This window comes from Phyllobates terribilis, unplaced genomic scaffold (assembly GCF_046119375.1).
Source record: "Phyllobates terribilis strain yellow unplaced genomic scaffold, ASM4611937v1 Scaffold_7__3_contigs__length_470593459, whole genome shotgun sequence".
NCBI classification, from domain to species: Eukaryota; Metazoa; Chordata; class Amphibia; order Anura; family Dendrobatidae; genus Phyllobates; species Phyllobates terribilis.
The window spans coordinates 391,996,486-392,017,654 of record NW_027362767.1 but is presented as its reverse complement, the minus strand read 5'-3'; the positions used below and the strand labels follow the sequence as shown (position 1 = coordinate 392,017,654).

The 21,169-nt window shown below is 41.2% G+C and overlaps 1 protein-coding gene across 1 annotated transcript in view; it reads left to right on the top strand.

Moving 5' to 3' along the window:
* LOC141154963 (cytochrome P450 2G1-like) overlaps positions 1-21,169 on the top strand; it is a 128,181-nt gene that overhangs the window by 42,987 nt on the left and 64,025 nt on the right. The window contains exons 2-4 of the mRNA XM_073641542.1: positions 13,000-13,162; positions 13,294-13,443; positions 16,252-16,412. Of these exons, the coding sequence (XP_073497643.1) occupies positions 13,000-13,162; positions 13,294-13,443; positions 16,252-16,412 (474 nt within the window). The remainder of the gene's footprint in view (positions 1-12,999; positions 13,163-13,293; positions 13,444-16,251; positions 16,413-21,169) is intronic.

The following is a 21,169-nucleotide window of genomic DNA, read 5'->3' as shown; positions in this document are numbered from 1 at the left end:
GCTATGTCAATGAAAAATTAAAAATGTTATGGCTCTTGGAATAAGGGGAAGAAAAAACAAAAATGGAAAAATGGAAATTGGCCATGCTGGGAAGGGGTCGAGAGAATGGATCAATTTTCTGTACAAACATAATATCATCCCCTGTGTTTTATTGATATACCACCCTCATAACTAAGAACTTCAATGATACTCATTAACCCCTTCCTGCTGCATTTATCACGCATCCTGAGCCTTAATGACCACAGCACATTTAACAATTTAGCTATGTCTTCATTTAACAGATCATACATATATAAAATGTGTATGTATTCCCAGGGCTCTTTTCTGATAGGCACTGTGTGTATTCTTATATTTCTTTTTTTTTCCTAAAAACTGTGGGAAACGAAAAACACATTTTTTTTCTATTTTTTTGTGTAAATTTTTTCAAATAAAGTTTTGACTTATACGCTTCTAGATTTATTTCTGTATTTGTTCTGATCACATGGATACCAAACATGCTCCGGTATGTTATTTTTTTAGAGTAATATGAGATTTAAAACACATTTATGTATTTAAATGTAAAAATTAAAAAAATAGATATCACCTGACATGACTTTGTAGATAAACTTTTCTAGTGTTCATCATTTGCATGACTGCACAGTCTAATGTACATGCATAGGGGAATGTGTTGCCTTTTTCTCCGCTAGTTTTTTTCTCTGCTTTTTGCTGAAATCCAACATATGATGTTAAAAAAAAAAAAAAATTATGATTAGAAGCAATGAAATCTTGCAATTCGGTGAATGGTCAAATTAACCTTAGAAAACTTTGTCCTATCATCCCATTCATGATGATACCAAACATGCTTGTTTTTTTACTTACTGTGCACTTGGCACGGCTTAGCATAAAATGTGTCAATTTTGATATCTTTGTGTCCAAAGTTCCAAGAACCACCGTGCTCTCTATGATAATGCTCTATGAGGTCAGGTCACAAAAATACCTCTATAATGACTTCTGGAAAGGTATATACTTGGAAGGTAATGTCTTCAGATGGGGCTTCTTACAAAATGTGTGACATAGATGTTTATACCCAGAGTGGTAAATTGGTGAATTTACAGAGTAACACAGATTAAATTGATACCTTTGGTGAAAAATCGAGATGAGCGAACCCGAACCTGAAAGTTTGGCATTCGTACTGGACACCTAGTGTCCAGTACCAGACCCAGAACGTGGACATTTAACTGTATGTCCGGTTTCCTACTCAGGTTCGCCAGTCTAATAAAGCTTGTTGAAAGGCTGCAGTGCAGCCAATCAACAATCTTTTAGACTGTGGGCATTTCCGGACCCACCACAGCTATGCCAAGTGTTAGCATGGCTGTGATTGGCAGGCGCAGCATGTGACATGGCCTGTATAAAGGCCTGATCATGAGTGCCCATGCCATTATGCTCTCCTCGGTGTAGGGATAGGATGCAGCTGGAGTGAGGGACAGATTCTGACTGCGCACTCTGCAAACACAAAACTGTGTGTCCTCTGCAATCCCTATATGTGCTATTTGTGTGGTAAAAGCCACTGTGTATACTCTGCCAACCCATGTGTGAGAGTACTTTGCTAAAAGCCGCTGTGTGTACTCTGCCCCCTGCGCCTCGGGGAGCACTGTGCCTTTAAGCTGCTGTATGTACTCTGCCCCTTCCTCCTGTGGGACTACAGTGTCTTTAGGCTACTGTGTGTACTCTGCCTCTTCTGCCTGTGGGAATACTGTGCCTTTAGGCTACTGTGTGTACTCTGCACCCTCCACCTGTGGGAGCACTGTTCCTTTAAGCTGCTGTGTGTACTCTGCCCCCTCTGCCTGTGGGAACACTATGCCTTTAAACTGCTATGTGTACTCTGCCCCTTCTGCATGGTGGGAGTACTGTTCCTTTAAGCTGCTTTGTGTATTCTGCCCCCGTTGGCTGTGGGAGTACTGTTCCTTTAAGCAGCTGTGTATTCTCTGCCCGCTCTGCCTGTGGGAGTACTGTTCATTTAAGGCACTGTGTGTTTTCTATTAGTCTGAGAAATCAATAATTGGCATCAGTCATCTCATTGCTTTTAGTAGGACGCAAAAATAAATTTTCAGGCTTGTTGTCTGTATTCTGGTACTTTTGCAAATTAATATATCACATCAGCCCTGTTGTTGCCATTTATAGGCCCCCCAAAAACGTTTTCAGGCCTGCTGTCTGTTTGATAGTACTTTTGCAAATCAATATATCGCATCAGCCTTCTCGTTGCCATTTCTAGGCCCCAAAAATCATTTCTCAGGCCTGGTGTGTGTTTTTTCTTAGTCTGGCAAATTAATAATTAACATCAGCCATCTACTTTCCATTTGTAGACCAAAGACATAATTTTTCATGACCTCTGTGTTTTTTATAGTACTGTTGCAAAAAACAAATCTACTCTTCAGCCATCTCTTTGCAAGTAGTGTTTACAAAATCAAGTTACAATAATGAGGAGAGCATCAAATAAGGCACATGGATGTGGTGGTTCTGGCGTAGCTGTTGATGGTGGTGGTAGTGTTGCTAATGCAGGGAGTGGACGTGGTCGTTCTGTACCTGCTAAGTGCACAATTACAACACCTTCCTCTGGTGCACGCAGGTGACAAGACGTTATGCGTCCTTTCATAGGGCCGAATACCCTGGTGACGGAGAAATGACAACCGGGGTAGATTTGTTTCGCTCTATGCCAGTCCTTTCACCGAGCTAAATAATATGACAGTGGTGAAATACAACTCCCACTGAGAAGCTGTTTCAGATTGAAAAACATTGTGCCCACCAGAGGATTTGATTCTGATGGCTAACCTTTCTCCCCCGCTCAAGAGCCCCATAGCAGCTGCAAAGTTAGCGCTATCATGAACTTTCCTGCGGTAGAAGCCAAGGCACAGCAGAGGATTCTCTGGTGAGACCGCCCAACCCTGCCGAGAAGCAGTCCTGGCTAAGAAAAGTGTGTGGAAAGGTTCCCGAGCACTCTATGGCTGCTTTTTTACTGAGGTGGAAACCCACGCAAACACGGGGAGAACATACAAAGTCCTTGCAGATGTTGTACTTGCTGGGTTTTGAACCTAGGGTCCCAGTGCTGCAAGTCTTCAGTGCTAACCACTGATCCAAGGTGCTGCCGTTCACCCTCTAATATCTAACAGGCTGGAGAAATTTGCACCTGCTGCCACTCTATCTTCAGCTCCTTTGTGAAAAAATGTATTTGGGCAGCCACTCAGTCAACCAAATAAAAGCAGATGGTGGCCTCTATCATCATCATGGCCTCAACTCGGCACTATGAACTCTCCTGAAGGCGAAGCCAGGGCCCGCCTGAGGAGTCTCTGGTTCTCTGGTGTGCCCGTCCAACCCTGACGAAAAGCAGCCCTGGCTAAGAAAAGTGTAGGGGAAGGTTCCCAGACACTCTATGGCTTTGGATAGGCCATGCTTATGCATGTTATTTCTCAAACTGCATTACAGATCAGGCCATTGTCCAACTCTATATTCAAGAAATTAAATGCGCAAAGAAAGATGTGTGTGTATGTCAAAGCACCACCGACAAGGGCGAGTTGATGTTGGACGAGCTGCCATTGCTTCTGCAACAAGCTGCATTACAGGACTTCCTGTGAGAAATGACATGCAGGCTAGTTAGGGTTTCCCTCTATGCCAGTCCTTTCACCGAGCTAAATACAACTGTCAGCAAAAAAAAGTTGTGGACTGGCTTCGTACCGTCCCTGGCCACATTCACCTGTCTACGTGTTTGTGGTTAGATGGTCCTTCCCAGTAAGTGCACTGGGGAGGGCACGGGTAATGTTGTGGGACCCATGCTTGAGGAAGGCGGAGGCGATACCGGGAAATATAGTGGCGGCTGGGGACCGAGTATGGACACCCGGCCGCCGCCGGCATGGGGTTGTGAAAAGCTTCCGCCTCCACGAGCTTAATAGGCCACATTTCAAGTGCAAGCAGCTGTCAAAAATTTGGCACTATTGTATTGCAGCCTGTGGGTGGGTGGCTGGCTGGCTGCCTGGATACTTGCGCTTGCATTCCAAGGAATGGGGTAGAGACAACTGAACGCTGCAGTGGGACAAGGACGTGGACGGTGATTGTTGCAAGTATGCAACAACAGGTGCATGGCGGGAGGCATCGTCGCATGTGCCAAGGATCACTTATGATGGGCACACTTTTAGGCAGTGACCTGGAAGTCAGAGATGCTTCCAGAGGTCTTCCCCATGCTCTTCCCATGTCTTTTCAGCACTGTATGCATGTGTCTGATGATGTGTCACACAACACATGGCCAGATAAGGTTGTAAAATGTTAAAATTACATTTCTTGGTGAATGCATTTGTCTTGGTTGAAAGCAATGCAAAAGTGCAAAAACACATCAAAAATGCAACGTGTGAACATAGCCCAAGGTGTGGAGGAGTATTTTTGGTTTTGGTTATTTATTTTGCTTGATATACAAGTCATTACCCTGGTAAGGATGTTCCTTAACATATTTCCCAGGAAAATCCATTTTGGTTTAGTTTTTGTATGTTTTATTGTGAGTCCATAAAAGTGGCGTAATACTCTGACAACGTTGTTAACAGCAGTGATCTGGGAGTCAGAAATGCTTCCGGGGGTATTCCTCATGCTGTTTCCATGTCATTTGAGCACTGTTCCCTTCGATTTGGGCAATTTTTAGGCCCTCTGCAGACCGCCGGGGGGGAGCCGCCTGAAAAATGCTCGAGTTTCCCATAAACTTACATTGGGCTCGTTGCTCGGGTCGATCACCCGAGTATTCCAATTTGCTCGACTCGAGCAATGAGTACCCGAGCATTTTAGTACTCGCTCATCACTAGTTGTGAAACATCCCTGCTATACCTGACAGAGACTTCATTGGTGGCCAATGCGATCCCGCCTGCGTTCCAGAGCTGTGCTGTGGAGCCTCCTTCTCCTGCGATCTCCTGTGTGATCTGAGCTTTGTGCTCAGATCTCCTCCTGAGCTTTGTGCTCCCATCTGCTGGCTGCTGTGTGACTCCTCTGATCACAGCAGCAGCAGCAGTTCCCCAATCTCTGTTCCAGTTCCTTCCCTTCCCCCCACTCCCAATTGAATTTTTTGTGCACTTTTTGCACTTTTTTTTGTGCGGCATCCGGCGCTGAGATCCATGCTCTTTCCATGGCCGCAGTGCTCTGATCAGTATCGCTGCTGATCAGAGTCTGCGCCAAGGTACTTTTTCTTTTTTTAGTTAGAGTAGCGAAGAGTTGTTTGGAAAAAAAAAAATAGTAGCTAGTATAGTGTAGTTCTATAGGTAGCGAGGTAGCGTATTAGAGTAGCGGACGTCACAGCGTTCGGTGAGGTCTGATTTTGTTTTAGAGAAAAAAAATACAGAATAGTTTTATAGGTAGCATATTAAAGTAGTACGTTGCAGTGTTGGTGAAGTCGAATTTTTTTTTTTGCAAAAAAGAAAGAATAGGTGGCGTCGGGTAAATTTATAGGTAGGGCATTAGTGTAGTGAACATCGCTGTAATTTTTTTTAGACAAACTTTTTTTTTTACATCTATTTTTCTTTTAATTTTTTTTCTTTTAAGTGTTTCTTCTAAATTTTTACTTTTTTTTCTCTTTTTCTCTCTACTTTTTAGAATAAATAGTATCCCTTACACAGGCCTCACACAATACACGTGTAAAAGCACCGATTACACACACATCCCCAGTGTTCTGAAAATTAAAATAAAAATGGCCCATTCATAAAGAAGATGCTATTCAGCAGAGGAGGCATACTCTTTCCTTGCCTCCGACACAGATTCAGACAGTGAGGAAGATCCCACGTTCCTCTATTCCTCTTTCTCCTCCTCATATAGTAACCCCTACAGCAATTAATCCCATATGGACTGCACCCCCCCCCGAAAATTATCAGCCTGTAATTCCGGATTTCATCGGCCACTCAGGAATCCAATTTGATGTTACAGGACTCACTGAAATTGACTTCTTCAAAATCATTTTCAGCAAGGAAATAATAAATGTTATGGTGGCTCAGACAAATTTCTATGCCCCTCAATTTTTTGCCCAACATCATCATACGCCAGATGGACCCCTGTAAATGCAGCAGAGATTATGACATTTTGGGGCATTGTGCTACATATGGGCATAATCAAAAAAATAGAGCTTCGGCAAAACAGAAGTACTGATATTCTCTACAGCACACCGGTATTTCGTATGGCCATGACAAGGACACGATTTGAAGCGATCCAAAAATTTTTGCATTATAATGATAATGCGCATTGTCCTCCCTGATAAGATCCTAACTTTGATTGTCTATACAAAATTTGGCCAGTAGTTGAATACTTCAGCAGAAAATTTACTGAGGCGTACAACCCCCAAAGGGACATCGCTATAGATGAATCTCTGGTTCATTTTTAAGGGAGACTAAAATTCCGACAATACCTGACCAGTAAGAGGGTCAGGTACGGAATAAAACTGTACAAGCTGTGCGAGAGTACCTCAGGGTACACCCACAGATTTAAGGTCTACGAAGGGAAGGACACTCAGTTTGCCCCCCCTGAATGCCCTCCTGTCCTGGGGGTGAGTGAGAAAATTGTGCGGTAATTGCTACACCCACTGCTGGATAAGGGTTATCATTATCACCTCTACATTGATAATTTTTACACCAGCATCCCACTCTTCAAGACCCTCTTTTTCAGAGGTACAGTTGCATGTGGCACCGTGCGAAAAAATCAAAGAGGCCTTACTAAGCCACTAATTGGGCAACCGCTGAGAAGGAGCGAAAGCAAAGCCCAATACTGTGATAACATGTTGGTGGTCAAGTATAAGGACAAGAGCGATGTCCTTATTTTGACCACCACACACCATGACAACAGCTCCCTTGACACTGTCTGAGGTCCAACAACACAAGTCCCAAAGCCAGATTGTATCTTGGACTATAATAAGTTCATGGGGGGTGTAGATCTCTCAGATCAGGTCCTCAAACCATACAGTGCCATGCAAAAAGCTAAAGTATGGTACAAAAAATTAGCTGTGCACATTGTACAAATGGCAATGTACAATGCTTTTGTGCTGTTTAAATCTGCAGGCAATACGGGGACCTTCCATAAGTTTCAGAAGTTAGTCATCAAAACTCTACTGTTTGGCACTCAGGAAGTTGAGGGTCCTAGTACTTCTAAAACTGATAGTGCCCGTATTGTCCCAGGTCAGCATTTTCTAGGAGAGGTTCCCCAAACTGCGAGGAAGGGAAGATCACCAAAACGGTGCAGAGAATGCTCCAAAAGGGGAATCCGAAAAGACACATTTTACCATTGTGAAACCTGCCCTGAGAAAGCAGGACTTTGCATTAAGTATTGCTTCAAAGCATACCACACATCCACAAATTAATAAAATTTGTTTTTACCCAGTTGACACAACACACTTTTATAATCTGATGTACTCCGCACAATTCACACATACCACATTATGAATTTATACACCAGTAAAACCAAAAGCATTATAATCATTACTATAAAACTATGCCTCTAGATAAATTTCTTGATGGGTGTAGTTTCCAAAATAGGGTCACTTGTGGGGGATGTTTTGGCACATCAGGGGCTCTCCAAACGTGACAAAACACTCTCAGACCATTCGATCAAAGTCTGCATTTCAAAACTTCACTCCTTCCCTTTCGAGCCGTACTGTGTGCCCAAATAGTGGTTTTCCTCCACATATGGGGTATCAGCATATTCAGGAGAAATTGTATAACATCTTTTGGGGTCCATTTTTTCCTGTTACTCTTGTAAAAATGAAGAAATTGAGATTAAAAGATAATTTTTGTGGAAAAAATAGATTGTTTTTATTTTCACAACTCAACATTATAATTTTCTGTGGAGCACCTGGGGGTTCAAGGTGCTCACCACACATTTAGATAAGTTCCTTGGGGAATCTAGTTTGCAAAATGGGGTCAGTTGTGGGGGGTATCCACTGATTAGGCACATCAGGGACTCTCCAAATGTAACATAATGCCCACAGACCATTCCATTAAAGTCTGCATTCCAAAACGTCACTCCTCTCCTTCCCTTTCGAGTCCTGCCGTGCGCCCAAACAGTGGTTTTACCCCACATATGAGGTATCAACGTACTCAGGAGAAATTGCTCAACAACTTTTGGTGTCCATTTTCTCTTGTTATACTTGTGAAAATAAAAAAAATGGATGAAAAGATAATTTTTGTGGAAAAAATGTGTGTCTTTTTTTTTCCACGGCTCTATGTTTTAAACTTCTGTGAAGCACTTGGGGGTTCAAAGTGCTCATACACATCTAGATAAGTTCATTGAGGGGTCTAGTTTCCAAAATGGGGTCACTTGTGGGGGGTTTCCACTGTTTAGGCATATCAGGGGCTCTCCAAACGCGACATGGAGTCCCCTCTCAATTCCAGCCAATTTTGCGTTCAAAACGTCAAATGGTGCTCCTTCCATTCTGAGCCCTGCCGTGCGTCCAAACAGTGGTTTAAACCCACATATGAGATATCAACGTACTCAACAACTTTTGGTGTCCATTTTCTCCTGTTACCCTTGTGAAAATAACAAATTTGGGGCGAAAAGATCATTTTTGTGACTAAAAAGTAAAATATTCAATTTTTCCTTCCACATTCTATTAATTCCTGTGAAGCACCTGAAGGGTTAATAAACTTCTTGAATGTGGTTTTGAGCACCTTGAGGGGGTGCAGTTTTTAGAATGGTGTCACTGTTGGGTATTTTCTGTCATATAGACCCTCAACGTCACTTCAAATATGATGTGGTCCCCCCAAAAAATGGTTTTGTAAATTTTGTTGCAAAAATGAGAAATCGCTGGTCAACTTTTAACCCTTCTAACTTCTTAAAAAAAAATTGTTTCCAAAATTGTGCTGATGTAAAGTAGACATGTGGGAAATGTTATTTATTAACTATTTTGTTTGACATATCTCTCTGATTTGAGGGCATAAAAATTCAAAATTTCAAAATTTCCATTTTTTTCACAAATAAATGCAAGTCATATCGAAGAAATTTAACCACTATCATGAAGTACAATATGTCACGAAAAAACAATCTCAGAATCAGTGAAATCCGTTGAAGCATTTTAGAGTTCTTACCTCATAAAGTGACAGTGGTCAAAACTGAAAAAAAATGGCCTGGTCAGGAAGGTGAAAACAGGATTTGGGGTGAAGGAGTTAAAGACAGATAAAAAATAAAAAAGATAAAAACTTCAAATCACCCCTTTTTCCCTAATTAAAACTTAAAAAATACACACATTTGATATCATTGCATTTGGAAAGGCAGATCAATCAAAATATAAAAAAAATAATTTAATTGGTAAATATTGTAACGAGAAAGTAAATGAAACGCAGAAATTGCAGCTTTTCGACAACCGTAACAACACAGAACAATGTAATAACAGGCAATCAAAACATCTTATCTACAACAGAGTGATAGAAATAAAAAAAACGATTAAGGGCGCAAAAAAATAAGCCATCACACAGCCCAATATCACACAAACTTTAAACATTACAGCTCTTGGAAAATGGCAACAGAGAACATTTTTTTTAACAAATTTCAGAATATTTTTCACCATTTAAATGAAGCAAAAACTGCACATGTTTGGAATCTGCGTAACTGATTGCTGATGTCACTGCTGTAGAAGTGACCAGATCACCAAGGGACAATCTGGATTACGTCGTGACAGCGGACAGGTGAGGGATATGGCTGTTTTTTATTTTAATTTTTTTTACAGAAGATAGAGAGATTCGGTGACTGGGCATGCAATAAAAAAATTATTAAAACTGTGTGTCATTTTATTTCAATAAAATACTTTATTATGGCCGTGCCTTTTATTGAAACAGCAGCGAAAACTATACTACGCAGTAAGTAATGGGGGTATCTTATAGATGCCCTCCATTACTAAGCTGGTCTTCATTTCAGCCTCCAAAACAAGGCTGACATGAACCCCAACCCATTACCCCACTCACCACCAGTGGGAAGAGTGGAAGCTAAGTGCCAGATTTGGTGCATCTTATGGATGCGCCATTTCTGGGACTGCTGAGGGGTGATATTATTAGCCGCTGAGGGGGTCAAAATCCATGGCCCCTTCCCTGGTTATTAATATCAGCCTGCAGCTATCTGTTTAGCCTTTTCTGGTTAGATTTTATAGGAGGACCCCACGTCAATTTTTCTGGGGTGCCCCTGTAATCTAGCCAGTAAAGGCTAAGCAAACAGCTATGGGCTGATATTAATAGCCAGGGAACATTTTTGGCTAATGGCCCCTTCCATGGCTACTAATATCAGCTCCCAGCAGTCGGCTTCCCTCTGCTGGTTATGAAAATGACGCGGCAGTCCACGTTATTTTTAATTTATTTTAGGCTCTGTGCCCATGATTCAAACTTAGCAGCGCTTTGGACGCATATTTTTGCTGCGTCCAAAGATTTGCATTCTATTGAACGCAGGTAAATCCACATTATTCAATGAACCATGCAGATATACCGCATTTTATGCATTCTAGTGGTCAAATTTCAGTTACGGAGACTAGTGACGCACCGCATGTCAGTGTCCACAGGTGATCCACAGCCTCAGATGCACGCATAGTGGACATGGGATTTCTGGAAATCCCATCCACTATGCTGTAACATCTGGACGCTGCGGGTTTTATGCTGTATTAACATGCAATGTCAAACCTGCAGCGGCTCCTGATCGTGGGCACATACCCAAACTCACCTGCAGCATGTTAATTTCTGTAGTGAACATGCTAGTATCTGCTGCAGATACAGGGACTATGCTTGCCTAATAGCACCTTCCTAGGATAAAAAAACCAGCTTTCAGCTGCAGCAGAAATTACATGAATGGGAAAACTAAAGAAAATTGGGTGAATGGGATTAGCTGACACCTAACTCTTTTGTTTGATGATGACAAGGTGTCAATCAGACCCTTTTATTACCAAACCTAATTAAAATAAAGTAAAGAGTTAAATAAACACACAGACACAGAGTAAACACTTAATTTGAAATACAAGAGACACACTCTTAAATTAACCAATATACTCATCACAGTTCTGACGGTAATCCAAGGTTTAAAGCAGTGTCTCACATTCCTTTTCAAATAACTTTATTTAGCTCCAAATCATTCATTGATGTACAAAAATGCATTAAAAAATGCTTCAAAAATGAATCAAACACGGCAGGGTGAGTCATCGCAGACAGACGCATCCGCCTGTCCACATCCAACGTGAGTAATTCCTTAAAATGAACCATGCATGCATTCCACATGACTTGTCCATATCTTGACTGGACAAGTCTAACAGTTGCACCCAGCCAGTCTTCAACTCTGTTTGCCATTTATTTCATTTGTGGGCCTCCTCCCCAAATAAAAAAAATAGAAAAAACTGTGTTGGCTACCTCCCCCTCCGCCTCTTCCATCTTTACCACCCGACCACCTCCTCCTCCACTTGGACCTGTTCCTCCTGGTTCAAGAATCGAATTTTTAATTTATACTATGCTTAGCGTAGAGACAGGATGCAGATGTATTAAGGGACAGTATTAGATTTTGCGTGTGTGCAGTTTTATAAAAACACTGTCTATGTCTACTCTGCACCCGTATCTGTGATAGGAACGCGCGTAGCCGCTGTGTGTATTCTGGACCTCATATCTATGGGAGTATTTTTCCTTTAAGCTGCTGTGTGTATTGTGGAACCCATATCTGTGGGGGTATTTTGCATTTAAGCAACTGTGTGTATTCTGGAACCTATATCTGTGGGAGTATTTTACCTTTAAGGATCTGTGTGTATTCTTGAACCCATATCTGTGGGAGTACTTTGCAAAAAGCCACTGTGTCTACCCTACAACCCTGCCTGTGGGGGGACGGTGGCCCATTGTCTGGGTGTGAAATTGTAAACTGCTTCTGAGAGGGTACTCTGCCCTATGGTCTGTGGATGAATTTTGAAAGCTGCTTCTGAGAGGGTAGTCTACCCCATTGTCTGTGGGTGAAATTTGAAAGTTGCTTCTGAGAGGGTATTCTGCTCCATGGTCTGGAGGTGAAATTTGAAACCTGCTTAATAGGGAGTTCTCTACCCCATGGTCTGGTGATGAAATTTGAAAGCTGCTTCTGAGGGACTACTCTGCCCCATGGACTGTGGGTGTAATTTGCAAGCTACTTCAGAGAGGGTACACAGCCCCATGGTCTGGGGATGAAATTTGAAAGCTGCTTCTGAGGGGGTGAAATTTGAAAGTTAGAAAATGAAACAATTGCAATGTATAATTATAATGATTAATGTTGTTTTTTTACTTTTTTATTATTTTATTTCACTTCTTTTCATGTATTTTTTTTATCTTAATGTAGCCATTACCCTAAGCCTAACTCTAACCCTAACACAATAATTGTAACCCTAACTATAGCCTTAACATCGGTTAAGGTTAGAAAAAACCTGGAAAAAGTAAAATATATTAGAATTTATAGTTTTTTTTTAAAGGGGACATTTTTACAACATGTATTGCACCCAGAGCAGATCTCTTTCTCTTCTTTCGCAAAGATTGCAAGTGCGAAGAGAGGAAGTGACTACGAGTGAGCTTAGGTTAGATTCTTCTTGTAAGTCGGGCTTATTAGAGGTTTAACATGCTGTTATAACTCATCACAGTTTTTCCCATCATGGCGAATCTAACATCGGTTGCAGCACGATCTTGTCCTACAGGCTTGCTATTAAAGTGTTGATCATTTTTGTAAGATAATAAATTAAGCATCCTATTTGTTATTATGATTGTTGATATTGGACTCCTAAATAATTAATTATGTACAGAACATGTTTTTATGGCATTGTAAAATTTTGACTGCATACACAAAGATATATAATCACCAAGACTGAATTCATTACCAGAGTGAAAAGTGATTGGTTCCAAAGTCACCTTCTCTTTTACGGGCCATTATTGTAATGGAGCATGGACCCACTTGGGGTAACTGATCAAAGACATCCTTATACTAGGGTTTATGGTATAATGTATAGAATATATTTTAATATTCTCCAATGTCTATTTTCCTCTTCAGTTTAGAAAGATATATGGCTCAATATACACGGTGTACTTTGGACATTATCCAGTAGTTGTCCTGTGTGGTTATGACACTGTCAAAGAAGCGTTATTTGACCGAGCAAAGGAATTTGGTGGTCGAGGAAGACTTCCTACTCTTGATCAATTTGTGAAAGGATATGGTAAGTTTGCCAGTATTCTATACATTTCCATATTTTATGTAAATTAATGAAATATTGGTATCAGATGATATATGTAGAAATTAATAGTTTATTCATATACTGCTCTCCCATGAGTCTTGTTTTTGTTTCAGGGTTAATATTTGGCAATGGTAATAGATGGAAGGATCTGAGAAGATTTTCCCTTACAATTCTAAAAAATTTTGGTATGGGAAAGAAGACTATTGAAGAAAGGATCCAAGAAGAGGTCTCTTTTCTCATGGCTGAGATCAAATTGCAAAAAGGTACTTAGCCATTGTTTTTACAGTGTTCTTTGTCATTCTTCATGTCAGTGCGATTATGGTGATAATATTATTGTCTAATCTCATCATACAATATCTCATCATACAATGTTCACATAGGTGGACACCACCAAAAGATAATCAAATGATTGAGAAAAGGAAAAGAAAAGGGGAAGAATGTGAATAAAATTTAACTTTTATTAATTGCAACTATTAAAATAATGACAAATGTGCATGCATCCAAATAAGGATGTATATTGAGTTACGGTTAAGGTTATTCTATATTATATATAACCATGACCCACTATGGTCCAGATAAGAGACTAGATAATAAAGATGCTATAAATTCTGGATCCCTAACCAATGTCCCTTTTTAATTAATGGTTGAGTTTTATATCCATTTAATAAGACTCAGATTTAATGTACATTAGGTCAGTTGCAGCGCGGGGATCCTGGATTCAAATCCCACAAAGGACAACATCTTCAAGGAGTTTGTATGTTCTCCCCGTGTTTGTGTAGGTTTCCTCCGGGTTCTCCGGTTTCCTCCCACACTCCAAAGACATACTGATAGGGAATGTAGATTGTGAGCACCAATGGGGACAGCGGTGATAATGTATGTAAAGAGCTGCGGAATATGTTGGCGCTATATAAAAATAAAGATTATTATTATTATTATTATTATCATTATTAAGTGCGTGCTTGTAGCCTGAGTTGTTCAAAAGAGTATTTTTGCATACTATAAGATACTTAACATATAGCTATACTGTTAAGGGACGGTTGCAAACAACTTTATTAAATAATGGAAAGCAACCGAAACCGGGGTCCGCGATGCAGCCTGGTGGACTGCGGCCGAACACCTTCCAGGTGAGAAGGTAAAACAACCAACTTAAATGATCCCTTCCGTGTTACAGCACACCGGGACGGGAATAGGGATTCACACTATCTCCGTTAACAGCACGAGAGATGTGCGATAAATAATATATCTGTAGTTCTGTTGCAGCACAGGGACTAAACAGTTGGCGCTAAGATGTGTGTGTGACTCACGCCAGCGAATACGTGCTCCCAGCCGGCGTGCTACCGGACTGAGGAGGATCTCTCCACATGGCTTACAGGTGGTACCAGGAATAGGGTGTCTGCAGACTGCTCGGGGTGTAAGGCAACCCCTTTGTCAGAGCCAGGCTGTCAGATGAAGCTACCTGCCTATTTCATCTAAGCCTGCCTATTTCCACTAAACCTGCCTGCCAGAAACTAAAGCACACGTGGAGCCCAAGAGACCAAGCATCCACGCAACACCATCACAGCTCAATGATCAGAACGCGCCGCCATGTTTGTGGGTTGGCTTTTTAAAGATTAAGCCCTGCCCACCATCGCACCATTGGTGACGTCACCCGCGACCAATTAGGCGGTGTCAGGTCACCGGATCAGCTGACTCCCAAACCACCAATCACGGTCCTCCATGTCACGGGCATGCTCAGTACAGAGAATCCTGGACTTAGGGTTTAGCAGCCCTGTCTCCCTCCACAACCTATCCTTTATGTTGCTAGGAACAAACACCCAAGAGACAAACTGTACCTCTCGTGGACCAGCTAGGCGTTGGGACTGACGATGATGCTGAGCAGCATCAGCCCCAGCTGGACTGGAATGGGAAACCACAGAATCAACTGATGGTTCTGAACCCATTTCAAATCCAGCAAACGCCCGACGCAATGTGCAATGATGGAGTATAGGCACTGTAATAGGCACATTACTGACTACTTGTGTATCAGGTCTGCAAGTAACGTCAGTGCAATGTGTCGCACAGACCCATTTACAGAGCTGATGTTTTGGTTGATATTCTGGGTTATATGATGTTTTAATTATTTCATTTTTTTTGGGGGGGGGTGAAGCAACAGAAAAACAGCAATTCTAGGTTGAAATTTTTTCTTAGAGCATGTACTGTATGTGTTCAGTAGTTTCATATTTGATAGATCAGACAGATAGAGCAATACCAATTTGTTTATTTTTTTAATGTCTATTTTTAAAGGTGTGAATCATGGGTAAGTTTTCAGAAGTTTCATGCCGGCAGACATAGAGGCCTTCTACAGGCCCCATGTCTACAATTGCAACCAACTGGCAGAGTGATATAAACTCATTGTAAAGATGTCTGCAATGGCATGTCCCCATGATCATGTGACTAAAGTTCACTATGAGAGGTTGACAGCGTCATGTAAGGAGTAAAAAGCAGCGATTAGAGCTTAGCTCAGATTGCTGCTGTTACCGGCAGATGCTGGGTATGGTGCAGGCTCACCTCCTTAGTCCACTTTGTACATAGGCATCTGTCAAACGCCATATATGTATTATTATTATTATTATTTTTTAGTGCACCATTGATTCCATGGTGCTGTATTCATGGTGGATATCATAAAGGAGTTAAAAAAAAAATACACTTATTTGATAATGTTTTAGACTTTAATTATCTCCCATTCTCCTTCATTGCCTTCCTTCTTTTCTACTTATTTTTTCCTCTTTTTCTTCCATTATTACTCTCCCTCTCGCTTCTTCTCTTTTTTCCGTCTTTCCTCCTCTCTCTCACTCCCTTCCTTCTTTACTCCTTACCTTCTCTCCTCCCCTGTTTTATCTTTCCATCTTTGTCTCTGGCTATCATACTACTTTCCTTCCTTATTTTGAATCTTTTCTTCTAGCTCCCTCCTTCCTTTCCTTTCATTTTTTACTTATTTTCTTCTTTTAATCTCCCTACTTTTATTCTTTTCTTCCATCCTCCTTTCCTTCTTGCTCTTAGAAAATTCTGATTTTCCAATGTCGTTTATACAGAACAATACATTGACCCAAGCAATCTTCTGGTTCAGGCCGTCTCAAATGTAATTTGCTCCATTGTGTTTGGGAACCGCTTTGAATACAGTAATGATAGTTTCCAGAAGCTCCTGGGTATGTTCTCCATTGTATTTCAGGATATGAGCAGCTTCTGTGGACAGGTTAGTACTGCAAAAGTTCTACATTTTGAACTAGACATCTGACAAGTATGGAAATAGAATGATATTTTGGTAGCAAAAAGTTGTCACCTATGCACAGAATGGGTGATAACTTCTGGATTAAATTAATAATGTTCAGCCTTCCATATTCACTCTCCGTGTGACACGTACCGGATTAGAATGCAGAATTGAAATGACAGATGTTTAGTTGTTAAAGATGTGCAAAGATAGAGATAGAACAAAGGAGGATAATGGAGTCTAAAAGGACAATACAATGTATGACAAACACAAGAATCAGATTGAGAGCAACCAATGCTGTCAAATATGTATGGGAAAGGAATCATATGATTTACCAGAGTAGAGAATATATGAAATAGATCAATGTCAACTACAAAGACAGCCCTATACGGAATGACATGTATTGAAAAAGTATATTTTATTTAATGTAAAGGACACAAGGGGATTCATATTGCCATAATTGGGCCATATTTGTGGTCCCATGAAAATGTATGCCCATGTGTCCATGGATCAATGAATATGCCTATTAAGAAAATTCCAAAACATAACAAAGATGGAAATGGGCATCAGAGGAGCAGAGGAGCATGGGATATCCACCATGATAAAGCGGTTATAAAAACAGCAAAATGCACTTGGAGGACCCTGGGGATCCTCTTTATCAGGCTGATTGCTCTTCTTGTGCACAATTATAGAATCATAGAATGGTAGAGTTGGAAGGGGCCTCCTGGGTCATCTGGTCCAACCCCCTGCTCAAAGCAGGATTCACTAGATCATCTCAGACAGATGTCTGTCCAGCCTCTGTTTGAAGACGTCCATTGAAGGGGAACTCACCACCTCTCGTGGCAGCCTGTTCCACTCATTAATCACCCTAACTGTCAAAAAGTTTTTTCTAATATCTAATCTGTGTCTCCTCCCATTTAGTTTCATCCCATTGCTTCTAGTCTTTCCTTGTGCAAATGAGAATAAAGATGATCCTTCTACAATGTGACAGCCCTTGACATATTTGTAGACAGCTATTAAGTCTCCTCTCAGTCTTCTTTTTTGCAAGCTAAACATTCCCAAATCCTGCAACCGTTCCTCATAGGACATGGTTTGCAGACCAGTCACCATTCTGGTCGCTCTTCTCTGAACTTGCTCCAGTTTGTCTATGTCTTTTTTTAAAATGTGGTGCCCAAAACTGTACACAGTATTCCAGATGAGGTCTGACCAAAGAGGAGTAAAGACCGATAATGACTTCACGTGATCTAGACTGTATGCTTCTGTTAATACATCCCAGAATTGTATTTGCCTTTTTTGCTGCTGCATCACACTGTTGACTCATGTTCAGTCTATGATCTATTAGTATACCTAAGTCTTTTTCACATGTACTGTTGCTTAGCTCTATTCCTCCCATTCTGTATATGCTTTTTTCATTTTTATTGCCCAGATGTAGTACTTTGCATTTTTCCCTGTTAAAAACCATTCTGTTGGTTGCTGCCCACTGCTCCAGTTTATTTAGGTCTTTTTGAATCCTCTCTCTCTCTTCTCTAGTATTAGCTATCCCTCCTAGCTTTGTGTCATCAGCAAATTTAATCAGTTTACCCTCAATTCCTTCATCTAAATCATTGATAAAGATATTGAACAATACAGGTCCCAGGACGGAGCCCTGTGGTACCCCACTTGAGACATTCATCCAGCTGGATGTGAAGCCATTTACAACCACCCTTTGAGTCCGATCACTAAGCCAGTTATGAATCCACCTAACAGTTGCCTGGTCCATTGCATACTTGGTCATTTTTTCAATAAGGATGATGTGAGATACTTTGTCAAATGCTTTGCTGAAGTCAAGATATACTATATCTACAGCATTTCCCTGATCCACCCAGTCAGTGATTCTGTCATAGAAGGAAATTAAGTTAGTCTGACATGACTTGTTAGTTACAAACCCATGCTGACTCTGGTTAATCACTTCATTCTTATCCATGTACTTACATACATGTTGTTTAATAATTTGTTCAAAGATCTTTCCTGGTATAGAAGTCAGACTCACCGGCCTATAGTTCCCTGGGTCCACCTTCTTCCCCTTCTTGAAGATAGGAACAACATTTGCTCTTCTCCAGTCTTCTGGGACTTCTCCTGTTCTCCAAGAATTTTCAAAGATTATGGAGAGTGGTTCTAAAATTTCTTCTACAATCTCCTTCAGTACTCTGGGGTGTAATTCATCTGGACCTGGAGACTTGAACTCATTTATGTTAGCTAAATAGTCCCTCACAATCTTTCTGTTTACTGATAACTTGGATTCCTCTATTCCTTTAAAAGGACAGTGAAGATCAGTTGATGTTACATTTTCTTTCTGAGAGAAAACAGATGCAAAATAGGAATTAAAAAGTTCGGCCTTCTCAACATCCTCTCTTACCATTTCTCCATTTTCATCCTGTAAAAATCCTATAGCATCTTTGACTTTTCTTTTACTTTTGACATACCCCCAAAATCCTTTTTTATTGCTTTTGACATCTCTTGCAAGCCTTAATTCATTGTCAGCTTTAGCTAACCTGATACGTGCCCTGCAGGATCTGCAGACTGCACTATAATCTTCTTTAGATATGCCTCCCTCTTTCCATTTAATAAACATTTCTTTCTTTCTTTTTAGCATGTGTTTAAGTTCTGTGTTCATCCATCCTGGTTTCCTTAAATGCTTCCCATTCTTCCTACTTTTCGGGATTGTTAACGATTGTGCTTTGAGAATCTCATTTTTAAAAATTTCCCATCCTTCCTGGACATTTTTGTCCTTAAGGACATCCAGCCATTGGATCCCTCCTATTCTCTTTCTGAGTCTCTTAAAATCTGCCTTTCTAAAATCTAACCTTGAAGTTTGAGTCTTCACATGTCTTCCTCCTCTAGTTATCCAAAATTCTATAATAGCATGATCGCTGCCTGCTAGGGTCCCAGCCACCTTTACCTCCTCAACCATTTCCTCCCTGTTTATAAGAATTAGATCCAAAGTAGCAGATCCCCTTGTTTTCTCCCCTACCTTTTGGAAGATAAAGTTGTCAGCAAGAGAGGATAAGAATTTGCTTGACCTGTTAGTTTTACTTGAGAGAGATTCCCAACAAATGTCTGGATAGTTGAAATCTCCCATGACCACTACGTCATATTTTTTGGAGAACTTGGTCATTTGATACATAAAGAGTTCATCCATATCTTCAGCTTGCCCAGGTGGCCTGTAGTAAATGCCTACAATGGTGTCCTTTCCGTTGTTCTCTCCTTGTATTCTTACCCAAACAGTTGCCTTTCTCCTCTGCTCCCCTTCTGGGCCTCTAGCACTAGGCCCCATTTGTGGGGCAGAGCTCCTAAAGAGACTTTGCTCCCAGACTGTCTTCACTGGCTGCTCTACTCAACTGACCTGCCACCCTAAGATGGCTTCCCTTTTTATACCTCCTCCTATGGTGCTCCCCTACTCTACTTCCTCCACCCACACCCACTACTGGTCCCCCCTACATTTGGGTTCCCCCCACTCCAGCCAGGGACAGGGCTCAGCAGGAAACACATTGCATCTTGCCCTTCCTGCCGGCCTGAAGCTGTGTAGTGTTGAATGCGGGTGTTGGAGTTTCGGGCAGCACTCCCTCCTTACCTGAGAGAAGGAGACACCACACCTTTGGGTGAGGTGCAGTACCTCTGTGGCGACTGAACCCTCAGGGGCGCCACATAAACTTCTGGTTTCAACTGTATATAATTATCGCCTTGTGTGTGTAATTTACTGTACATGTATTAAGCCCATAAATAAATAAATGAAAAAAATTACATGGGGTTTCCCCTATTATTACCCCATTATTACCAATGAAGGTAAATCAGAAAGCTGTAAGCTGATATTATCAGGCTAGGAAGGTTCATGATTATTGGGCCCTTCTCAGCCTAAAAATACTAGCCCACAGCCGACCCAGAAGTGACGCATCACATTAGAGGCCCCACTTGCCGATTGCTCTGGTGCATTGGCAATCATGGGAAGTGGGGCTTGGGGTTGATATCAGCTGAGATTTATCAAAAATCACAGCTGGCATTAATCCCTTGTGTTATTAATGCAGAGGTGTCAAACACCCCCATGAAAAATAATTTTGTTTGAAAAAACACTCCCCGACACTTTCCCTGGTTCACTAATTTATTTAAAAACAAAAACCCATGCAGGTCCACCGTAGTCCAGTGAATCCACCGAATCCGATGTAGTCCAAAAATTGATACCTGAAAAACATAAAACATCTGTTGAGAGAAATAAGAACAATATACTGTCCCTCATTCACCAATTTATTTAAAAAAATGCTCCCTCGCCGCATGTCCGAAGTAGTCTAGCAATCCCCGAATCTGGCCCAGGCGACTGTGAATAGCAATAATGATACTGAGGTTCACAGTTGCCAAGTATTGACGTCACCGATGTTCTGACCCAGCGGCTCTGAACAGCGGTGACTTCAGTAATGATAACGCTCATCAGAGTCGCAGAATTTCACAAAGGGCAGCGTGAACCGGCAACCCTGATGAGCATTATCATTACTGACATCACCACTGTTCACAGTCGCCAAGTCTCACTGAGCGCAGCGTGAGCCGGCGATTCATATGAACGGTGACGTCAGTAGCCGGCCACTATTAATAGCAGTAACGTTGCTGCTGTCCACAGTCACCAGGGCCAGATTTTTTTAAATAAATTGGTGAATGAGGAACAGTGTATTGTTTTAATGTCTCTCTTTTTATGTTTTCAGGAATCCATTTGTAGA